The sequence below is a fragment of the Ammospiza caudacuta genome, chromosome 5, assembly GCF_027887145.1.
Source record: "Ammospiza caudacuta isolate bAmmCau1 chromosome 5, bAmmCau1.pri, whole genome shotgun sequence".
NCBI classification, from domain to species: Eukaryota; Metazoa; Chordata; class Aves; order Passeriformes; family Passerellidae; genus Ammospiza; species Ammospiza caudacuta.
This window is the reverse complement of record NC_080597.1, coordinates 65,275,257-65,293,323: the sequence shown is the minus strand read 5'-3', so window position 1 is coordinate 65,293,323 and position 18,067 is coordinate 65,275,257. Positions and strand designations below refer to the sequence as shown.

The following is an 18,067-nucleotide window of genomic DNA, read 5'->3' as shown; positions in this document are numbered from 1 at the left end:
GGATTTTTTGTTATAGTATCACACGTCCTTAATGCCTCTAGTCCAGAAAAAACATTTAAAGAACTGATACAAAAGGAAAAAGAGGAGCAAAAATTGCAGGCACACATTTAAACCTGTTAAAATGAGCATGTACAAAATAAAAATATCTGCAAAATTCTGTAAACTACAGCATTTTTACATAGGATGGTAAATCTGTGAAAGATCTGCACAGATGGAAAGTTGTGACAGTCCTTAATAAAAAGGAAAATGAAGTCAAATGTCACAGAATGAATGTATTAACTGACAAATGCAGGTAAGTGCTAAAATTCTCATCAAGGATTTATTTGAACAAGATAAACTAACACAGTAATAGATTTCTCTGTCTTGTATGAATTAAAACAATAAATTCATTATATTTATGAAATAGGATTGAAAGAAACAGAAAACTCAGAAAAAATCTTATATTAAAAAAGGAGGCTCCAACCTTCAAAACTTCATATTAAGACCAAGAGATGTGTTTATCTGGGTATTTTATACTGTTTATACCCTCAGTATGCAGAACAGAATTAGTTTTGTAGTAAGAGAGATGTAAAACTTCCTCTTCTGGGACCTTGTACACATATTTCATATTAAATGGTTGTCTATGATCACTGTGGTGGTAAAATTATTAATATCTACGATTCAGAAGTCTGTCTAAGAGTCATCTTTGCTAAAAGAACACTCCTTTTGACTAAAAGCCAACAGTCTGCCACTGTTTCCAACTCCCATCTTTGGAGCTAAGGGAACACTGGGGGATTGCTCCTGTAGGCTCCTCCAACAGTTATTGTTCCATATTGTCCTGTTATTTACTGATGGGCAACTCAGGACTATGGCAGTGCCTTAGGGAGCCCACCCCTCCGAGGGATTGATATTTGACTTTATTGACATTGAAGTGATTGTTTTTCCTCAGTTCTTCCCTTGTTTTCTGAACCAGTGCAGGGGCTGGGGCTCTGCAGTCCCTCGGCTGAGTGAGAACGGGGGAGCAGAGGGAGAGATGGTGTCTGAGAGCTCTCTCACTGTGCTCTCAGCTCATAAAGCTGCTGCCTGACCTGCCCCAAGCTGTACCTGCCTTGTTATGCATGGGAAGGTTGAGATTCTCCCATAGCTTCCACTGGTTAAAGAATGATAACATCTTGTGCTGGCTGTTTCAGACACAGATTGTGATAATGTGAATGACCAAAGTCAGGGATCCCAAAACCCCCCAAACTCTAGCAATTCAAAGTTGCTGTATAGAACAGAGAAGTGTTTTCCTTCTAATGCAATACAAATACAATACAAAAATCCTGAAAAAGTGTGTCTTCCACCAAAAAAAAAAAAAAAAAAAAAAAAAAAGGAAAAAGAAATTCAACCTCAAACATTTTCATCACATGAATATTAGACAGAGGTATTTAATTCCAGATGGGGCTTTCGGGGGGGTTATCTTATGGTTTTTTTAAACCATTTGGAAACACTTCCTTTCAGTTTGGAAGGAATTATTGCTATAGTTAGCTTCACCAAAAACATGTGCAACATGAAATTAAAAGGAAAAATGAAACAACAAAGTTTAATTATTGAAATTCTTCTCCTTTTTGATGAAAATCTGTGTTTTCAGGAAACCAAAAATCTTCATTCATAAATATTCACTGAGCTCAGCTCTAGTCTTTCTATTTTTGGATTATTTAAAAATTTGAAATCAACAAGAATTTGTCACCCACTTCAATGTGCTTAGAATTTCTCAGTCACTCATTAATGAATTAATTAATTAACCAAAATATTTATGTCCTAATGAAGCAAACCCACACTTTAGTTCATACTTCATCTCATTCAATAAATGTTTTCATTTGCTCAAATGCTTGTAAAGGAGTGCAGAAACTCACCACATGGTAGGATTCAATTCTTGCTGATGGTAAGAGTCAAAGTCATCTCGCAGGATAATGCTGTCACTGTGCATTTCAGCTGCAAAGAAAACAAAGTAGTACAGAAAAAAAATCCAGTGCAATCATCCCATGCTTTCTAAGTGTTGCCTAACCTAAAGCAATTAATGGTAAAATGCATTTTATATTTCTAAAAATCTGCTTTTCAGGTTAAGCTATTTATAAAAGCCAGGGTTTCTTAGTTACAGGGCTTTTTCCTTACTATGGATCGTAGTACCACAAAAAATGAAAAAGTGCCCCCATCATCAAAGTGTGCTGGGTATGGAAAGACAGAGTCATCAAGTACACACTAAATCTTTTAAGAAGTTTTGTTCTGAATTGCTGGTTTTCTGAATACTTAGAAAAAAATCCTTCCAAATCCAGATTCTGTAAACATGGGCACAAGAATGGATGAGAAGTCCTAATGAGAGTATTGCAGATCTTGCAGTCAGGGGATACATTTTGACAACTCATAAGCAAAAATCCATGAGCTCATTGGAATTTCTCTGCTGCTGTCAGAAGACCTGGCAGTAAAGGTCAACTCATCTAAGGAACATAAACTTATGTTTATGCTATGCAAAACTTATGTTATGCATAACTTATGTGAGTTATGTTATGCAAATATTTCTCACCGCTGTTCTGCAAACTTTGGACTCCAATATTCCACCTAGATGAACTGTCTCATTTATGTATGGTGACCAATAAACTCACTTAAAATCCCCACACTTTGGCACCTGTGATTGTGTTAGACAGATCCTTCTCTACAAATACTTCCACAAACTGAATGAAGTAACTGTGGCCTACTATTTAACCTGAGGAAGAATGCCAGAATCTGTCCTGGATGAATCCAATTGCAGCACAAGGGTTGGTGGATGCAGGGAGCAGCAGTGCCTTGCTCCAGGGTCCACTGTGGAGATGCACTGGCACAAAACCTTCCTCAGAGCAACCCTGCCCTGGTGTGAGGTGCTGTCCCACACTGACGGTTATGGGGCACAGAATCAGAGAATGGTTTGGGTGGAAAGGGACATTAAAGATCATCTAATCCCAACACCTCTGGCACGGGCAGGGACACCTCCCACTATGCCAGAGCACTCAAAATCACATCCAACCTGGCCTTGAACACTTCCAGGGATGGAGCATCCACAGCTTCTCTGGAAACCTATTCCAGTGTCTGACCGACTTGATAGCTAATCTAAACCTGCCCTCTTTCATTTTAAAGTCCCTTATTCCCCCTTGTTTTATTACAACAAGCACTTGGAAAAAATTCCTCTCCAGGTTTCTTGCAGCCCCTTTAAGGGGGCTCTAATCTCTCACTGAAGCCTTCCCTTCTCCAGGCAGAACAATCCCAGCTCTTCCAGCCTGTTTTCATAGCAGGGATGCTCCAGTTCTGACTCTCTTGCAAACAGATGCTCTAATACATAACTAGGACCAAAATGTCTGCAGCATGATATACTCACACTGCAAGGAGTCAAAGACAATAAAAAGCAATAAAAACCACAATGAAGAAACAACTAATCAGAATTAGATATAAATCATTCAACTTCATATGAATCCCATTTTTATTTGAATGCCCCAGACCTAGTTTAATGTGACTTTACAGATTTTTTAATGTAATAAAGTCAATGATTCTGAGTTTAAGTAGTAAGAGTGACAAATCACCTACCTAGGTGAGGATGTAAGGGAGCTTCTGTTGGGGCTGTGGAAAACAAAGACACACAGTGCATGAATATCTTCTATCAACAGGGCTCAACTGCAGCATTAAATATCAATTCAACTTAAAACAAATTGTACAGTATATTCTCTCCTAAATCAGCTATCTCAGTAGTTTAATTGTGAAAAATATGACAGACCCCAAAAGTTACAAAAAATATAATAGGAAAACAAAAATAATTGTTCTCTTAATTAAAATAAGCATTGAAATAAATGAAAGTCGGTGCTCGTTTTACAGTATAGTAAAAAAGATCAATTAAAGTCTAGAATGATGAGATAATTTGGATTAAGATTTAATAGCTTAAGGGCTGACAAAGTGGAAATTAGGCTTAACAACTGAAATAGTCTAGGAGAGGTAAAAATTGCCATTTTTGATCTTTTATACTACACTGAACAACATTTTACTGGGCGAATTATTGGGAGAAGTAATCCAAGTATTCCTAGGGCAATAAGTAACAGATAAACTCTGCAAATCACAATATCAAACACTTATATCAAAGCATGTTTTTGCAGGCAATGCTGATCAATTCCCCAGTAGGTCTCTGCCTCCCAAGAAACACCAGAATGTTGTAAGGACACTGCATGGGGAGTGTGTGAAATGGCACAACTTCATTGAGTAACCTTCTACCAACACTTTGCAAAAGGAGTCTTGGTGTAGCACCACACAAATGGAACCAGACTGCATCTGAAAGGGCACAGCTACATAAAAATATTTGTGGCGGTCTAGAAGCTGGGCACACAGTGTGTAGGATACTCCATGGCAGCTACCACACCCATAGCCTTGCTGGATCTTAAATCCAAAGTGGATTACATCTCTTTCATGAAGGCCAAAGGGGTGCATATACCCAAGCTCCTGGGAAGCAGCTACCTAATTGTCCATCAGTACCTCGCCATGGATCTGTATTTCCAGCTGTCTTTTGGACTTTGGTAAAATAAAACCACCAAAAAAAGGAGAATTTTTGAAGCCAGGATTCATTTGATGATTCTGTGGTTTTTTTGTTGGGCGCTGACCTAAATTGTAGCAGTACTCCTGATTTCTTCAGCATATTTGCAAAAAAATACTGAATTACTGCAATTTCTGTCATAACATCTGACAAATTAAAAATAAACATAAAAATGAATGCAGCAATCTGTGTACAGCTCTCACGCATAGTTATCTGAATAGAAAGTCCAATACAAATCTCAAGAATTTTGTTTTTCTCTTCCTGCTTAGTCCTTAAATACTGGATTTGCAAGGAGCCATGCCATTCTCTAATGAAACTGCAACACGTCATGGAGAAGTAGGCAATGGAGAAGACTGAACAGTCAACAAATGAGGTATCTGCAGACCAGAAAATGATGGCAAGCAATCTGAATTTACCTTAGACAGAAAACTTCCATTGAACAGACTTACCAATTAGAGGAGAGACACTTTTCACACCATCCACCAACCATATAAATATTTACATATATGTGTACATATATATCTCTCCCCTAACCTCACGTACATATGCATATATATGTATATATACATATATATGTATGAGTATACACACACACACACACACACACATGTACATGCATACATATATACATAGGCATATATAGGTATGTATGCATGCATATATTTGCACACAAAAACTGAGAACCTTCACAGAAAACTTTACTGCAACTGAGAGAAAAGACATTCTTAAGAGTCTGGTTTTGTTTCAGAAATCTGAAATATTTTTTCCTTTTCATGGCTAACTTGCTCCATTTTTATACAAGAAATTCACCCATGCTGCTTTGTCTTCCCTAGCAGAAATGCCAATAATGACTCTAGCAGTGTCCAAGACCTCTCATCATGCTGGTACAAAATCTGGAGAAATACAACTATTGCATGTTAATCTTGGCACTGTCTCCAGAATAGTGCTGGACTGCACTGCTGAATCCTACAGTGAAAACTGCATTTTTCCCTTGGAACCCCAGGTATTGTGTTTCTCAATGGGAATGTGTAAATTTTACCAGAAACCATTTAAAAATTATTTGCACAAATAAATGGATCAAACTGGACTAACTGAATTATTTCCCAGACTGAACAACACAAACTGTTCTGTACTTTGCCTGCAGGAAAAGAAGCACATTATGGCATGGGATTTGTAACACTCCTGTTCCAAGAGGTAGGTATAAAGTAAAATCACTATCCCTGATGTTCCCTTCTCAGTGGTTCCAGGGCAGTACTGAGGGGTGATCTGCTGTGAGCACAGGGGTGGCTGAGAGCCATCCTGCCAGTCTCACCTGTGAGGAGCATGGTCAGGACACATCACCAATTGCCCAAGCAAATTTCATTGGCCTTTGAAAGTAACTCAGATGAAAGAGACCACCCTCTCCAAGGAGAGCAGTTCAGACCTCCAAATGAGAAGGGAGGGCTGTGTTATCATTCACCCCAGGCTGTTTGGCATGGCTCTTTGAAAGAGGCTTTCTCCAGCCAAGGATACACACAGTCATGAATGAAATGATGCAAAATTCCAGCATTCAGCAAAAAGGCACAGGTATAGCACAAACTTGGCATCTTTACATTTGAAAACTCTTTTGACTTCATCATTATTTAATAAAACTGGCTGTTTATGTGATTAAAAAATACAGACTTGGGATCTGAGATTTTTTCCTGAAATGGCTCTTCCACCATATGCAGAGTACATTGCACACCAAAACTGCTCACCAATAGAATGAAAGGAAGGAAATGGTGCAGGTCCATACTAATGCTGCTGATCAATCATTTAAAAATTAGAGGTGGAACTAAGCAAACACTTCATGTTAGACAAAAAGGTTGTTGTTACAAGTATAGACTTTATGCTGGGGAGAGGTTTCCTAAATCTTTACAGGATCTAAGAAGCCCAGGTATTTTTGCCTCAGGTATTCTGATTGTAATTCAAATTCCTGAGTTGAATATGACAAAAGACTGTGAGGGTACCATTCAGTGAGTGATAAAAATAGACTTTATTCTCTCTATAAATAATTTCTGTATTACATTTTATATTTAATTGCAAAACAGCACTGGGATGATCTTCAAGTGTTGTATTTAAGGCCCACAAATAATAGAAATTCAAAACAAAACACAAAACTAATAATAGTTTTTTAAAATATTAGTAGTAAAAATAGTAGTTGTTTTAAAATATTTTCAGATCTACCTTTCTAATCAATTTACAGAACTACTTCTTTAAAATAACATGGATTTTTACATAAGCCATACAGTGTGGCTCAAGCCAAATGAAGTTTTTTTGTACAATTTGACAAAGATAAAAGGAATGCTACAGTGCAGAGTAGCTATGCAGTGCAAAGATATAAATTTATAATTTAAAAGGAATTATACAATACTTCAGACTGAGAGGGAAAAAGAAAGACGATCTCACTTCATATTTTAAACCATTATTCACTTTGTTAGATGTTCCTTAGGCACATAGTTGGATGGTTTTAAATTTAAACCCAGTATTTGTGTGGCTCCAAAAAGCATCTTAGCTTGAATGAGAATGTTGTACCTTTTTAAAAAGTAAAGTAAATGAATTTATTATTTGATTTTCAACGAGCACCATGGGTATATACAGAGCTTTACAAGAGATGAATTGTACTGAGCAAAGAATGGAAGCAGAGCTCAACTGAGGTCACAATCTCAGAGGTATCAGCAAATACAATATGAGAAAATGTAAGGAAATGTAGAGTGCTTGCCTTGTCTTACAAGGCAGTCCCTTTGGCAAGGAAAAGCAGACAAGAAAGGATGCAATACAAATTCAGAGAGAGAAAGGCCACAGCCAAACTGAAAGCATGAGAGTCTTGAGGGAGCTAATGGGGAATTCAAAAGTCAATGGGGACATTGTAGGGCTCTGTGTCACTGGGATGAGGCAGAATGGAGGAATGTTTTGGAGTAAAAGGTTAAATTTTTCTGTGGATGAAATAAGGCTGCTGAAAGGTTAAGCCAATTTAAATATGCCCCTTTTTAGTTAAACTGGAAGGGAGAGAAGTATTAAATAAGTGGGAAGGGAATGCCATCTTCTAGAAACTGGAATGTGAGGAGGAAAGAAATTATTTGTTGGTGGTCTTGTTGTCAGTGAAAAAATAAGAAACAAAATCATTAAACATGGTAATAGTCAACTGTTAAGTAACATTAGTCCCCATTCAAATTTAAAAAGAGCAAGCATAAGGCAAATTAAACACAGAAACATCCATTTGTTCTATTGACAGTCATATTCCATAGAGTTCTGGGGTCAAGACTGTGTATAGGTATAGATAGAAAATCCAGTATAAGAAAATATTCTTAAAACCCACTAAAAATATTTTTTTTTCTCAGAACTCTGAAGTTTGTGGGTTTTTTAATATGAAGGGCAAGTGAATTACAGTGACACAAATGCCTGCATGCTCCCAGACAAACACTGATCAGAGTTCTACAGCCAGGGGCCATCAGCTGTTGCTCATCAGTTCATGACAAATGAGGTGTGCAGAGAGGTGTCTTCTGTTTGCAGATTATGAACTCTAATCTCCTTGTCATTAGCAGCCAGATGAAGATAAAAAGGGAAATAAATGCTTTTATTTAGACTCCCTCCAATACTTTTCTCTACTGGTAAACCAAGTTGCTATTGAATGATGGAGGCTGAGCATCCCCAGGGAGAGTCAGTGCAGTGCCCAAGGGCTGGGTTATTCTTGCTAAAACATGAACTGAGGAGCTTCACACCAGCTCTACTCTCCAGTCCTCTGCTCTGTCAAATACTGCTCTGAGAGCTTGTGAAATACAAACCTGAGATCCTGAAATCTGGTTTGCATTTTTTTTCCAAAGTGTTCCTAAATTTTACAAGGTACAAAATGCACCTAAAGGGTCTTGCACAAACATTCAGGCAAAAGTTCTCAAATACAAGACAGTCTGGACCAATTCTCAGGATATTCTCAGAAATAAATATGAATCAACATGCACAATACTAACCTTACCTTATTTTCCATTTATTTAACTATTACAATGAATTAAATATATTTTTTATTAAATTTATTTTTATTGTCAAGCATATAATCACTCATTATGATCCTTATTTATCCTTAAAAGCATTGACAAGACAGCTACCCTTTCCAGATTCTTTTATATAGTTTTTATTTCTGTTGGGGTTTTTCCTGTTTGTTCTAGATGAACTTTTTCTATGATAATTTTTATGTCTCCTTTCTTCAGTCTAATTCTCATAAAATTTAAAGCTTAGATCAGCTCTCAAACATCAGCTCTCCCTAGCTTCCTAAAATATGTATTATATTCTGAACACAGAGTTTTTAAGCAATTATTTTACTTTCTTTGGTGTCTTCCCCTATAGCATCATTTCTTACTACATTTACATTATACATGTGGCATTGCCATCCCTTAACACCACCCTTTATCATCCTCTAATTCTCTTCAAAATACAAAAAATCACTTTCCTTTTACTGCACAAGTTCCATTAACTCTATCAGGATTTATTAATGTACATCTGAGGGTGGACAACCACAGTAAACATGATTTTTGAGATTCCTTGCTACTTTCACATCTTCCTGTATATCCTTTTTACTAAACATTAGGAAGTCTGATACCACCTCTAGTGAACATGCTTATTAAGAACATGTCCTGTAATAAATCTCTGAAGTTGCCCTGTGGTTTTATTTTTCTTTATTTAATATGTCACATCATTCAGGGCATGATTTGAGTATAGTAATGTTTAGGGCTAGAAACAGACTATAAAACCTCATTTATGTCAATCTACCTTGTTGTTTTGCATATATATTAATATGATATTTGCATCTAAATAAATTCACTAATTCTTCCTGAAAGAATCCTTTGTTTACATGAGTGGTGTTGATGAAAATTGAATAAATGAAGTAAGGTCCACTTCAAAGAAAGCCTCTTTTCTTTGAATAGGAAAATTAATTCTAATAGTATAAGGATGATAATAGTATGCAGTGGTTAGAGATTAATGCAATGCACACTGTGGTCAAGAAATAAGAACAAAAAGGCAGAGGAGAGCCTGGAAGGGGTGGGAGCAAGGGTAATGGGCAATGCAGTGGTTGAATATCCAAGTCAAGGAAACTGTGTCTGAGCTGGGAAACCAAGGGGGAGAAGCCATGGTGAGGATAAAAATGTGGGAGAAGAGCCAAGAGAAAAACTGAGGATCTTGTACATGAGTGTTGCAGGGAACTCTGCTCACTGCTACAGCTGGCACACGCTGTCCATGCTCACAGAGCAGCACCTCTGGGTGATCCTGGCTAAGCCAAACCCAGGGGCTGCAGAGACCCTGCAGTGACAGCACACACTGCAGGGATGTCTCTGGAGTGACTGTACAAAGCAAAGGGAATTGCTGGAAAACCATGGGAAACAAAAAAAGTTGTAAGGGTGTGGGAGACTGTGGCAAGGCAGGGAAGCTGAAGGCCCTTTCAGGGAGCTGGTGCAGGACATGGCTGTGGATGGGAGAAGGAGGCAGCAAAGGGATTGTCACAGCTCAGCAGCCACTGGGACATCTCAGCATCCTTTATACTCTGAATACAACAAATACCACAATTCTATTTTCTCCTTGTTCTGCAGAGTTCCTGTGAACTCAGGGACAGCAAACAGTAACATAAGGACTTACTTTTCTAACCAACATAAGTGTTGCTAAAATGTTGATCTGAGGTTAGGTTATGCTCCAAAACTGCAGAACTGTAAAGCAGAGAAGGGTGAAAGAATAAAAATTTCTTTTGTCAGCTCTCCCACTAAAATCTCAGTGAACAGAATGTCTGAAGAAGGACCGTCAGGTCTGTATAGATGGATATCTACCAGCTTGTCTCTGCTTACCAAGGTATTTTCTTTTAGCAGGGAGAAACCCTGCTGCTTTGGCCATATTCTCCCTGACCATGTTGCCAGCTCTGACACTGACAGTTGTGTATTTCCATTCAGCTTGCTTGTGCACAGCTGTCACCATCCTGGTCACTGCCAGCTCTCAGTCACTGCCATCAACATGACTCCCACTGCCCTCTCCCTTCCCTACCTCTTCTGGCTGCCCCAGGTTGCCTTTGGCTGTGGGGTGCTCACTCTGCAGTTATGCCTTGGAGAATTTAATCTGTTTCTCTTCTGGTTTTTGTCACTTTATGCTGATTGCATATTCACTTTTCCACTCCTGACCCACATCCATCCAGCAAGCAGCCTGTGTGAGATACCCTCCCCATCCTCTTCAGTACATCCAAATGATGATCCTGCCAACACTTCTGTTCCAGGTCTCCACACACCAGTCACTGAAACACTGCACTTCCACACTCCCATCACAGGTGCACAACCTCCTGTTAATTAACCTCCTCTTAATTTCTCCAAATGTTCTTCCTTCCCCACAGCAAAACATGTGGCTGGCCCAATCACTTTCCATCCAGATCACCATGATACTCCCTTCTCATTGCCAGCACTGTGTTACATATTTCTATTTCCTCCAAAGTACAGCCAACATCCTGACATTTTTTCACCTCTCTGAATCCTTCTTCTTACTTCCATTGAGCTACAACAAAAGGTAAAACTTGAATATTGAAGTTGAAAGTTGAAATCTTTTCCCCTCATTATCACAGAGCTACTACTGATACCTTATATGAATAATTCAGGTTATGCTCCTGAAATAATGTTCAACAGCTTTTTATTGCAAAAACCATATTGCAACTCATAGGAAAAAACCCCAACCTTATAGTTCCAATGCCCCCAAGAGATGGGTTTTATGGGATTTTCTCTTGTGGGTTAATATCACAACACATTTCCCATTTGAAAATCTTTATTTTAAATAATTTGGCCCATGTTTCATTGTTTCTTTTCACATGGAAATATCACTGGAATTTTGCTGATATAAATGGAAATTCCTTTCTCTCCTGTACCAAAAATGATGGATACCTTCTCTACTTCTCACTAAAAGAAGCAGGTTCAAAGCAAAGTACTGTTTGTAGACAACAGATGACAACAGGACATTTACTTTTTAGGTTATTCATTGAAAGGGTAAGCTGTGAAAACATTAGATTTTTAAAGTTTGTGTAAGTCAAACATTTTGCTTAGCTATAAAAATGATCAAATGTTGGATATGACAGGCAAAAATTCAATGGCCTACTTTCACAAAAAGAGAAGGCATATTTTTTACATGTACATGTGTGAGCTGGATAGTAAACAAAGCTTTTGCTGCAGCCATATTGCTTAAAGTTAATACAGTGAGGGTTAAAACCCAGCTCGTGGCTCTGACAGAAAAGAAATGTTGGCTATTAAGGCTGATTTCAGGAATGTGTATAATGCTACTTAAAGTTTTGTATATTCCCCAACAATTAGCAGAGAGGAAAAGTGGGATTCCTGGATAGACAATGGGAAGTATGGAGCCAAAGAAACTCAGTTTCAGGAATGTAAATAAGATCCTGGTTCAAGGTTTTCTACAGAATAGCTTTCATGAAGAGTAACACTGACATGCAGGTACAATGGAAAACCACACTTGCCAGATATTTTTAGAATTATGGTGACTCTTACCTCCCTGTTCACACAGCTGTTGTGCTAAGGCATCCTTGAATATAACTTGGCCCCTATGAGTAGCTGTAGCCCTGTGAACACAAAAAAGACAACAATAAATAATATAAACTTATTTATACATGTATATGTATATCTTTATGCATGACTAATCAAATCAGAAGTCCCATTCTGCTTTCTTTCTGTGTTCTTTTTTGTAGTCTTCTAAATTTATAGAATAATTTGCAGTGATTGTTTTGTGCATAGCAAAACAAAATTCCTAAACCAAAATGGTTTGGTTGGTAATAAAAATCACTGGCATGTAATGAAGAATGTCTTTGACATGTATCTGTAGCTGCACAAAGAGTTTCTATATTTGAGGCCTCAAAAGTTTTGTCTAAAGAATAATTAATTCCCATTAGTGACCCACAGCTAGAAGACATGTAATGTACCACAAAACTTGTCATTGCTTCCTCATGATCAGGTAGAAATACAATGCGATGTGATTTGTTTTTCTCTTACAGAGCTCTCATGTTAGCAGCAATTGTTTTACTTTCTTTCCAGTTGCTCATTTAACCCCTCTTTTCCAAGTGCAATACTTCACAACATCAGTTTTATCTCAGAGATTTCCAAACCTCTCAGTATTTGCAAGTGTTGAATCTGAAGTCTGATTTCTTTCAAGTTCCTCCAATATCTGTGTAGATTCATGCACACTCTTCATACATGTTCTTTAGCCTTTCTCTAACTAATATTAATGGGCTCAGTACAGATCCATGTGAAGTTCTTGGAATGGCCTCTCAGTTGAACAGTAAGATGCTGAAAGCTCCTTTATGAGTGCAGTTTCTCAGCCAGCAGTGTGCCCTCTCTAATGGATCATGCCTAGCTGGCTTATGAAATGTCAGAAAAGACCAGAAAGGAATGGTGGGAAAATGAAAACCAAAATACATTCTATTTTACTTGGCTACTAGGCCAGTTACCCTGAAAAGGAAGAATAAAATTAACATATCTAATACTAAATTTTTCAGGTACAGTGGATGCCCAGGGTGAACTCATCTTCGAACTGTCAGAATACAAATAGGAGTAAAGGAAAGCTTCTCTGGGATCTGCTTTGCTTTCTGTACGTGTAGGAAAGCTCTGTTTACACCAATGTGTGTGTCCTGAAATGCAAACTATGCTGACCTGATGCTCCTAGGGCTTTTAGACACTCTTCCTCTGCCTGAGGAAGGAGAGCTGTGCTGGTTTTTTCCACCTTGGACTTTCAGAGGCAGATGTAAAGCTGGAGCCTTGCCTCACCTGGCAGTGCCAGTATTTTGGCCACAGTTCCAGGATCACATCACTAGAGAGGTTTTGGTTGCACTCCCTACCATGTCCCCTATTGCAACTATTTTAGGATTTTCAGTACTTTCATAAAATACAGCAGAACTTCATGCTATAGTTCTACCTTAGCATTTCTATATCTGCTGATAAGACCAGTGACCATGCTAAGTACAAAGTAAAATAAAAATAAATACACTGCTCCAGCACATAAAGGCAAGAGAGCTGAGGCATTTCTTATTTAAATGAGAGCAAGTCTCATTTAAAACTATGAATTAAATAATTCATTTAAGCTCTGTTGTGACAAATAGGAATGAAACTATATGATCATCACATAGATTTCTGCAATTTACCACATAGGTGTACTCAGTCATGCAAGTCAGAATTTGGACCAAACAATCTCCAAAATCAAACATGTGCCCAGATTTCTTTAGAAGGACCAGATATGGTGGCTTCCTCAGGCAGCTGAAATGGCAGGGCATCCCACAGCCAGCTTTGTGGCCAATGCAGCACCAAGAGACAGGTTTTTCAGATGTGTATCAGTGTGGAAATTTTATGTATTGAGTTCCCTGGCTCAACATACAAGAAAAAGGCACACCTAAGGCACAGAAGGTATTTTGTACAACAGTTTTATCCCCCAAGCTGTCAGGGTGGAAGAGAGGACTCTTTGCAGACAGTGGGAAAGAAAACTTTTATTAGCAGTAGACCAGGACTTCAGAGATGCTGTTTATGCAACAGCCCAGGAAACAATTCAGAATGTACACAACAGTGATGGCAACCAGAGCATTCCTTTATGAGGCAGAGAAGAGCAAACCCTTGGAACACAGACCTCATGCAGAGGAGAGCTCAAGCATGTGTCTGAATGCACACAAACACCAAGTAATACCAATAATACCAAACCCTGCACTGTTCACTGGATCTCTGCGTGCGTGTGAGAAAAAGGGGATTTGGGCAGAGAGCCAGCACCCAGCTGAATGATCAGCATCTTTCTGTGCCTGTCATCCCTTGCTTGACAATGCAGACCAGGAGCCAAGTGCTGCTGTTCCATAGCAGGAGAGATCTGCACCCTGGGGCCAGGGGAGCAGGGCAGGAGGGGCACTGCTTGCTGCAGCCCGTGCTCACGTCAGGCTTGTCTTGCCATGGGCATAAGTGCAGCTTCAGAGACTTGCTGAGGGTGCTGCTATTGCCACTTGACCAGTTTTATCTGCTCCTTTTTCTCTGGATTTGTGCTTTATTAATGGAGCAAATGAAAAAAATGCGGCACAATTATGCAGGAACTGAGCTATTTCTAGAAAGAAGTTCAAAATATACCTTTTCTGTATTGAACTTTCTTTGTTGGTGATGTTCTTACCTGACAGGTGAGGTTCACAAGACAGGATTGTGTATTTGGATTCTTTTTTTATAAAGACATTTAACATATCCAAACTCATTTCAATTCCTATATTCACACTCATATGAAGACTACATAATATAATTGTTCAACTCTTAACTTGGGTTTTGCTTTTGTGACATATATATGTCAATATATATATATATATATATATGTATATATATGCAGTTACTTAACTGAATGTTATGCTTTTTTCAAAAGTTTCTGTGTTGTCTTAACTGTAGTTAAATATTGCTTAGAGGAAGGGCACTTCCTAACTTCTATTTGGTGTTACTCCACACCAGTCTATAGTCCCACTCTGACATTGTCTGCTATTTATTCCCAGCTACAGGGCAAGTGACTAATCAGACCTAATGTGTCAGTCAGCCAAAAGGCAAGACACATGTTCCATATGTCCCCAGAGAAAATTTCAAGTAGGAATTAATCTTTCCAAAGGGATGAGAATTACAAAAGAAATGGGAGACATCCCATCCTGTTCCCAGAAGAGGTACATCCTGACATGGTAAGTGAGAGCTTTGAAAGAAAAATAACTTAGAGGTAATAAGGTTCCTCTTTATATTAACCTCACTCTTCCATTAGCCTAGATCTATTTGTGTGCCTGGGGCTGTGCAAGAGGGGAAGAACAGCTTACAGAGGAATAAAGAGTTCTCAACACAAAAAGACTACATCAGGTGCCAAGGTTCACTGGCAGCTCAAGGCATTGCTAACCCCATACATCAATTACAGCAGCTTTTAAAAGAATTTTCCTCCCTAAACCACAACTATTTGAGTTAAAATCAGGTGCCAGTAAGGATGCTTGGTGCTTGTTCTGCCCTTACACAGATCTGCACCTTTCCCTGGTGAGGGAAGGCACTGGGACAAATTCATGTGAGAGGGAGTTTCAAAAAGGCTCGGGTGCCCTACAGTAAAATACCTCATCTCATGGTGCACCAAAGAGGGTTTTCTGCAGGATCAAAGAAAAGGAGGTTATTTCTTACCTGCACTAGCAGAGTTTAACCTTGTGCCACCTACTAATGGTTAGTGGCTGCTTCTACTTGAGGAAATTCAGGGCAACATCCACAACACTGGCTCCAGGAAAATCAGAGTGACTGTAGGAAGCTGAGATTGATCTTCCCCAGCCCCACAGTGATGCCCCTTGAAATCAGGTCTGTTGCCAGCACAGACTGTGTTGCTTCCCCACCACTGTGGGGGACACAGGTGATGCTAGGCAAGTTATGAGCTGGGCTGGAGCAGAAAATAATGCACATCCAATGATTGCTGTTGGCATTTTGTGTTGAAATATCTCATAATTCACACTGGCCTTATTACATGGATTGCTAACATGCTCTTGCTAACATTTTGCAACAGCAAAATGCTCTTGCATTTTGGAGAGAGGGTTTAGGCTCAGGAGAGCACAGACAGGAGGCTAATGTGGGACTGACCCTCATGTGCTGCCTCTGCTGCCCTGCTCTGCCAGCCCCACCTGTGCAAAGGACACACAGCCACATGCCCAGAGGTGGATAGCTGCCCTGCTTATGCAAATAAATGGGTTGATTTTTAATGCATTGTGAAATTTGCAGGATCATCTCTGTAGGGTTGTCTTGTTTAACCCACGATCTTTAAAAAATACATTCTCCTCCAATGCTGCCTAATTAAGGGATGTCTGAATAAAATAACTTGAAAGCATGATGGAGAAGAGGTCTTCAGGAACATGGGACTGTGTTGTGCACAGCCTTTCATGATGGGAGTGTGAACCATTTTCTTCCAGCGCCCTGCCAAGGTGGTTTATTGACCATTTTCTGTGTGCTATGAGGTGAGGTCAGGCTGGGGTGCATTTTGTATTGTGTTTCCTACCAGGGCTGGAAGCTTCAGTGACAATTTCTTCAAGAGCAGCCAGACTGAATGTCAAACCTGACTGGAAGATGGTGCTGGAGCCAGGAGGGAAAATGCACAGAGCCCTCATGGCTGCTGATGCAAAGGCACTTGGATGGGAGGCTTCCATCCACTGGTTAAATGCCTCCAAGCTGTTATTTCAGTTTCCACTTGACATGCAAGTTCAGTCTAATTAAAGCAGCAGAAATGAGATCTCTGTGTTCTGAAATACACATTTTGACTCTGCTTTTCTCTCCCTGTCCCCAGTGGTTCCCTCACTGATATGTTATAGAGGAAGTCATCTGTCCTGACCATATTCAGCTGAAATTGTCAGGGAAATTTGGCAAGTAAGATGCAATTACTGATGTAGACATTTGTTCAGGAGACTGGAATTGACACACTTGCTCTAAAAACCTCAGTCAGAGGTGAAAATTCTTCGGGGGAAAGGACTAAAATGGTCAGCAAAAACCAGGGTGTGTGCTAGAGGGCAAAGAACAAAAATTTCATTTGGGGCAACTGTCTGCTGAAGTTTGTGGTTCACATGAATGAATTATATAAATAAAAAATTACAATTAATAACTTAGTTCATGGGCGAGCCTTCACATAGGGTGGAAGGCTCACCCATGCAAGAGGAACAAGGGCCACCTGGCTTTGTCTTTTGTCACTGAATTTATCTCTAGGGACTGCCCATGTGGGAAAAGGACTCAAATGTTGACTAAAGACTGATTTAATAAACATTTAAGAACTTTCTTTAAACAAGATTTGAATAAAAAAATTCTCAAATGAGGAGGGCCTACAGAAATTTTGTTCCAGTAGATACTGGGAAGGGAAAGATGGAGAGGGACTTCTTGCAAGGGATGTGGTGACAGGACAAGGGGGAGTGACTTCAGACTGAAAAGAGGGCAGGTTCAAAATAGATATTAGGAAAAAAATCTTTACTGTTAGAGTGGTGAGGCACTGGAACAGGCAGGCCATTCTGTGATTCTATTCTAGATTTTATAATTATAATTAAAAATAATTATAGTTATTTTAGAAGATGAATGTAAGACTACAACACTGGAAACAGAGGGGTGCACAAGCACCTCCAGCCCCTACACATTACAATTTTTGAGAACCCTTTTTTGTTGTCCTGAAGAACACCAAACTTTTGTTTGGTTGCAAGGTGCATGTACAAAAGATGGAGACAACATAACAATGTATACACCTTAGAAAAGAGGTGAAAAAGTAAGACTTACCGTTTTAAATTGTATATAAAACACTTTCATTGTCCTTTCTCTTCAATTTCAGAGAATAAAAAGATGTGGGGTTTTTAAAAATTCTGTCTTGTTTTATGTGACTGGAACGCTTAGAGGTTCTTGCTAACTAAAAGCAGATTAGGACAATACTTTCTTCCCAGCTACAGGAAATCCAACATTTTCATTAGTATTTTGCATTGTGTGA

At 39.0% G+C, this 18,067-nt stretch overlaps 1 protein-coding gene across 1 annotated transcript in view; it reads right to left on the bottom strand.

The window, feature by feature from the left end:
- Nucleotides 1–18,067, bottom strand: part of RELN (reelin) — a 240,566-nt gene that overhangs the window by 159,551 nt on the left and 62,948 nt on the right. The window contains exons 4-6 of the mRNA XM_058805958.1: nucleotides 12,097–12,167; nucleotides 3,574–3,606; nucleotides 1,875–1,953 (exon numbers count right to left, since the gene is read on the bottom strand). Of these exons, the coding sequence (XP_058661941.1) occupies nucleotides 1,875–1,953; nucleotides 3,574–3,606; nucleotides 12,097–12,167 (183 nt within the window). The remainder of the gene's footprint in view (nucleotides 1–1,874; nucleotides 1,954–3,573; nucleotides 3,607–12,096; nucleotides 12,168–18,067) is intronic.